General features: G+C 23.7%; 1 protein-coding gene and 1 long non-coding RNA gene across 2 annotated transcripts; one reads left to right on the plus strand and one right to left on the minus strand.

Moving 5' to 3' along the window:
* Window positions 1-411: 411 nt before the first annotated feature.
* LOC135931947 (NKAP-like protein) lies at window positions 412-5,900 on the minus strand. The gene is made up of 7 exons (XM_065469266.1): window positions 5,811-5,900; window positions 5,680-5,757; window positions 5,575-5,636; window positions 5,243-5,389; window positions 3,529-3,693; window positions 3,154-3,337; window positions 412-690 (listed from the first exon to the last, which is right to left on the minus strand). The coding sequence occupies exons 1-7, from the start codon at window positions 5,873-5,875 to the stop codon at window positions 525-527; spliced, it is 867 nt and encodes a 288-aa protein (XP_065325338.1). The 5' UTR covers window positions 5,876-5,900; the 3' UTR covers window positions 412-524.
* A 326-nt stretch (window positions 5,901-6,226) lies between these two features.
* On the plus strand, window positions 6,227-6,637 carry LOC135931242 (uncharacterized). Its single transcript, XR_010572981.1, has 4 exons — window positions 6,227-6,297; window positions 6,338-6,424; window positions 6,469-6,526; window positions 6,570-6,637. It is a non-coding gene; the product is annotated as an uncharacterized LOC135931242 (long non-coding RNA).
* Window positions 6,638-6,649: the final 12 nt, after the last annotated feature.

The following is a 6,649-nucleotide window of genomic DNA, read 5'->3' on the forward strand; positions in this document are numbered from 1 at the left end:
TGTGATTACGTGAGTCGCGAAAATTTTTCTAGTAAAATTTAACAAATATTTGTAAATCGCATTCGAATGGGCGGGTTTTTAACCTAAACGCCAGCCGCCCCAAACCCTGAATTCTTTAGCCTTCCAGCCGGGCCCCCTTATAATTTTGATAAGGTATATTTGTTTAAGATATTTCGTTTCTAAAAATTTTAACTAAGCCAATATTTTTTGCTGTTAGTGCCTATGGATGATTTGACCGAAAATAATTTTAGAATTAATAATTAATATAATTAGAGATTTTAAATTAAAACAAATATGTATTTAAATAACATTCTCTTTTACTCTTCTTAAATTGTTTTAAAAATGTTTAGCACAAAGATCAAGGTGGGAATAATTTACATTTATTAATCATTATTATGATTTCCATAAATATAATACAATGTAGATAAAGATCATTATTACCAACAATCATCGCTATATAGTATAAGTTTTTACATAATTTTTAAAATAATATAAATAATAAGAGGGGGGGGGGGAAGAATGATTCAACCCTTGTGAAGTTTCTTATTGACCATCGTTTTAAACTGAGACAAAATTTTGAATTCGCGTTTCTGTCTTTCCTCGCGGCTAAAACTGGCCAAGGCCCGCTTCTCGTCGGCACTGTAAATTTGATTTTCTTTACGCAAACGAACCGCTTCCATTCTCCGATGCCTATAGGAGGAGTAATTTAAGGTGAAAATTTTCGTTAAATAATCGAGTCGCCAAATTGCGTAATGAACCGATAGAATTTCAAAATTAAATTAAATCGAAATGCAACGTAACTTTTATAAAAGGTAATCAAAACTAGTTATACAAAATAAAGTTTATCAGGCCAGGGTGTCGAACCGAACCAAAATAAGGCTTTATCTTATTCTAAATTGTAACCGAACTGTTACAAGAAAATATTGAAACGGTTTAAACCGGGTAATAATGGTTTTTAAATAATTGGCATATTTTGAAATATTTTTGAAAAGCATTAGTATACAAATTTTTAGGGTTGTACCCATATTGGACTTTTAGAAAATATATAGGATCGTCCAATATTTTTTAAAAATTTAACCGACATCGATTTTATACCTATTTTTAAAAAAAATTTATACACATTTTTTTATTCATATTTTTGAACTAATTTTCCTTTCTCGTAATAAATCTTTTTAAGTATAAAACGTGCGAATGCTTACATTTTTAACGATATAAGAAGTCAAGTATTATTAATAAGCTAATGTAAAAGAAGATTACACAAAATTTTGGGGTATTTTTATTTGTCTATCGTTTATTCCATTATGTTTTTTTTTCTTAAGAAAGAACTTATAGTAAATCACAATCGAGTTTAAATTATTAGCTTTAGCATAACTTTTTTTATTGAGATAAAATATTATTTTATTTTAAAAATTTCAATCTTTTTCTATTTATGTCAGAAATCTGAATTTAAATTTATTCTCATATCTTTATAAAGAAAAATATCCATAATTTTAATTATTCTATATTTAATTATTACATCATTTTATTAATTGATATTAATATTTAATTTGTTAGTACTTTTTATTTAAATAAAGATGTTATACAGAAATCTGATATGAATATATATATATATATATCTAGTTTGCTAGCATATAAATTTATACTTATTTGCATTAAGAAGGCTAAAATAGATAAAAGAAAATTCTGATCATCATTAAAAAAAATGAAACTATATAAATGAAACTATATATATAATCATTCTCTAAGGGCCATTCCTTAATTAAAATAAAACATTATTTATATATATATATCTTATAAATACAAACCTTGATGTACTAATTTAAAGATAAGATATATTTTTAACATTTTAAAGCATTAAGACTTCTTTTTTTGATTTTTAAGATCCGGAATTTTTCTAAAAAATTTATGCACAAATTTTATTTTTCCATTATATGATATTATATAAAATAATGACAAAAAAACAATATCGGTATAGGATCGATATCGGTAATTTATAATATATATCGAATCGGGTAGGTGAAAAAATTTTGGAGCAGTGCAGCCCTACAAATTTTTACATTAGCGTTGTTATTTTTTTTATGAATGTTTTAATAAAATGAAGAAAATTCAATCCCTCAATTAATTTTTCAAAAGTTTTTTAAAAAAGAATTTTTAAAGTTATGAAGTTTTTTGAATAAAAATAATTTTTTATTTTATGAATTGAATATTAAAATTATTGTTAACGAACTTGAATGTACTGAGAATATTATTGTTAATTTTAATTTTTCATATAAAATTTTTTTGAATATTAATTTTTCTTTTGTGAATATTTAATCTGTTAACATATATAAACCCCGAATATGTAAATGGATTTTCATTCATTTTTTTTTCTTATTTAATAAATTTGGAACTACATAGTTTGGATTACTAAAATTGTATTACTAAAGTATTAATTTATATTTAAGACATTAATATTTATCTTTCTATTCATACTAAAAACATCGAAATTTAACACAATTTTATTTTATTCGATTATTGAGTATATTTATTAAAAAAAAACATGAACCGATTTATAAGCTATAATGAATCGGTCATTTGAAAGTAATAGAATTGAAACTAGATTGTTTTATAATTTCAAACTAGGAGCCAGAATAGAACTGAACTGTTATAAATATTTGGTTGACACCCAGGCTATGACTATTAGGAGTGGCATTTGACGACAGTCCTCTGAAAATATATGGCACTCTTTAATTTTTGCAAATTTATGATGCATTCCGTGCACTAATATGAAATTAAATAATCAATCTTTATTTATATATAAATTAGTCATTCCCATTTAGAGCATTTTATTTATCCAATTCCTTAATTATTATTATAAAATTGATAAGATATTCATATTAATACGAACTTATTTTGTATTCCAAAATAAAACTAAATATTTTTTTATTTTGAATATTTATTCAAAAACTTAAAATTTTTGATTTTGTGTTTCAATTATCTTTTTAGTTATGTTTTATAGCCCTGCCATAATAATAAAAAACATGGATAAAAGAATTATATTGATTGACAGGTGTGCTTGGATTAAATTGATCAATAATTATTTTATAATGCAAAAATCTGGAGATCTCGATTTAATATAAATGGCACATAAATTTTTTTTTTAAATAAACTAACCTGCTCCCACTCATAACGTAACCCGTATCCTCAAATGACTCTATCTCCTCACTGGTTAGGCCTATCTCGCCTCTCCGAGGAATCCGTTTGCCTTCTGCCACAAAAGCCGCCATAGCCATACCTTCACCAGGCAGTAAGGCCCCTCCGTAATTCTTTGGGTCAATACCTGTGCCATGTCCTGTGCCTTTATTGATAATAAATTGTTAAGATTTATAGTGTGTTCTTTTATTTGATTATAATCGTTTGTTTCTAATCTTTATAATTTTTCTTTTTCTTATTGAATTTCTATTATTATTTCATTTATATAATATTTTCCTTTTGTTTATTTATTTAGATTTTAAAAATTATTTTTGTTTTAATTTTAAAATTTTGAACCTAAGCCTCCGAGAGATAATTGGGTAGGACCGATTTCACTCTCACTATCTGAAGAAGGTTCAGCCTGAGTAGACGATTTGTGGTGATACGAAGATTTTTTAAGATGATTATTGGTTAATGTTGACGATTTAGATTTGAATTTATGGATAGATGCTTCCACGTTTTCTATTTTATTTTTTTGATAAAGTGATATCATTAATATATTTGTAAAAAATTATTATATATTATTCATATACTCTTTTTTTTAAAAAAAATTATCCAAAAAGCCTTACAGATAAAAATTTAAAACATGTGATACATGATAAAGAATTAAACCTTTAATGATATTTAAACTCTTGGATCAGTCAAAATATGACGTCATAATCAGCTGATGACACTACATGGATTTGGACACCAATACATTAAGACTGATAACCAAGACAATTTGTAAATCGTAAAAAAATTCAACAAATAAATTAATAACCGATATAACAGTTTTAATATTTAGGACCAACTTTCATATCATTTATTTGTTTTCAATGAATGCTTTCAGGGCAGCAAATGATTTATTTCACTAAACACATCATCTCGCAAAAGAGAATTTATATTAAAAAATAATAATAAAAATGAAATTAATCAATTTAATAACTAAAAATCCAAAAAAAGTTATTTTAATATAAACACGAATTTATCTAAATAATTTTCTCAATGAATTGCAAGTTTCTTCTAAAGAACATTTTTAAAAATTTTTTGAATATATTAAATTTTTTTAATTTGCAAATAATTGAAATTCCAATATAAAATTATTCTATTTGAATATCTGGTTTAACAGGTATTATTTTTGCTTCCAACATAAATTCCAAATTTTCTAATTAATCATCAATATAGTATTGATGTCATCAACTGGATTTAAAATAATATTTGAATAATCTCCACATTTAGAATCATAATTTCCATTTTCATTATTAATTTTTTAAATAAATTATTGTATTTTAAATTATTCTTTTAGGTTTTCCCATATTTTCCATTTTAACTCTAACTTTATTTTTTCTTTCTCGTCGCTAATAATAAAGTTGAGAAACTATATAAGTAAACTAATTTTTATAAGTAATAATATTAATTCATTTATATGTTTTTTAAAATTATATAATAATATATTACACTCTGAAAATTATATATCTTAAAATGTTCACAAATTTGGGGGAAAATATTAGGTCCAAATAGTTCAAATAAAAGGCAAGTCAGATTATATTTTAATTAAAATTTTATTATTTAAAAAGAATTAAATACATGGTATTTATATGATTTTAAAAAAATTGTGGAAGGATGACTTTAAAGTTAAAATAAAAAAATATTTTGCAAATAATGATATATCAAGAGATATACTCAACTGATTATTTATAAGTGTATGACCAGTAAAAAGTGTCCATCATGCATGTATTGCATAGAAATTGTGGGAGGTGGCTATAAAAATTTAAAAAATAATTGGTAGAGGACAAGACCCTTTAGCCCACAATAATACATCCCTGGTGTCTATTTAAATGAAGAAAATAATATAACCAAAATTAGGCCATATTTTATATCGGTTGAGATCTGATATTCAAGCAAAAACTATATATATTTTCTTATAATGTGGAAAATCTTGAAGATAACATTGTTAATGTTTCAAAAGGTATTACTTAAAATTCAAATCTCACCCATTATGCAAGAAACATAACTAAAATTTAAAACATACTTTTTCTTTCTACCCATTCAATTTTCTCAGACTTTAAAGGGTCTGATAAATTAATTTTAGGTTGATTTTCAGTATATGTGTAATGTCCATTATGATGTTCATCATCTCTTGAAGTTTTGTGTTTCTTATGCTTCGATATATGTTTGTCTAATGATTAAAAATTTTTTTAAACATAATTAATAAAATCAAATGGTATAAAAATTTATAAAATAAGGTTTTAGGAGATTTAACTAGCTGTCATATAGATAATATATTATCTAAACTGTATTCAATGCACTAAACATTTATTTTAATGATTAAAAAACAAAGATGTGAATATATTAAAAAATCACCTTTAAGCACTTCTACAGAATTTGATAAATATTTTGTATTTTCATAGTTTTCGTCATCTGAACTAATAAGAACTATAAAAATTGTCTAAATAAAGTTATAAATACTCTATAACATATTTAGGTGAGGATCTCCATGCCCTTTGACATCCTATTTTTCCAATATCAATTCTTTGTTCTAAGCGTCTTTAATTATTATATATATATAGATGATAATTACATATCATTTATTTTGATACCTTAAATTATGTTGTTCGATGCCTTTTGATGAGTTCGGATTGGGATTCCTTGTTAAAAACGCCATATGTTTAAATGCCACTTAAATGTTAGGTACTATTTAATAAAATTATTTATAAAGAGGAATAAAATCCTATATAATATATTGGATAAGGATAAGGATAACAATATATTACTTGAATATTTTATATAAGATTTTGATTCAAGCTTATATTATCTATTAAAGATATAAAACAAAATATTTAAACATTTTAAGATAAACCCTTTATTTATTCTGTACACTCTGGCCATTATTTATTCAAAGACTATTTATATAATAGAAGAAAATTTCACATATTCAATTTTTTTTAGTTCTTCTCGCCATGAGCAGGGTCAACCATAGCACCATACAAATTTAACATTCATTCATTAAATTAACATTTTTAAATTCAAAAATGTGGATCTCAAATAATAAACTTGCACAATGGGAATATCAATCTACTACAAAAGGTATTTCATTTTAAGAATATTAAAATAAATTTAAAGGAAGATGTAAAAAAGGATAAAATTCTAAAAATTAGATTGCTGCATGCAATAGATTCTTCAATTATGTGTAAAATTTATAATCAAGCTGCAAGTTTTTCTTATATTCCTATATTTTTTAACTATAATATTATTAAGATATTTTTTATAATTTGCAAAAAATTAATCATTTGGAAAACAAAATAAATACCAATATGTAATAATTACACATATTTTAATTTATTTACAATTATGTTTAGTTTGGTGACTCATAGTCTTAAATATAGAGCTATAATTAAATCTGCAATTTTAGAATTACAAGAATCAGGTTTTTACTTTA

This window comes from Gordionus sp. m RMFG-2023, chromosome 1, assembly GCF_954871325.1.
Source record: "Gordionus sp. m RMFG-2023 chromosome 1, tfGorSpeb1-WG-v2, whole genome shotgun sequence".
NCBI classification, from domain to species: domain Eukaryota; kingdom Metazoa; phylum Nematomorpha; class Gordioida; order Chordodea; family Parachordodidae; genus Gordionus; species Gordionus sp. m RMFG-2023.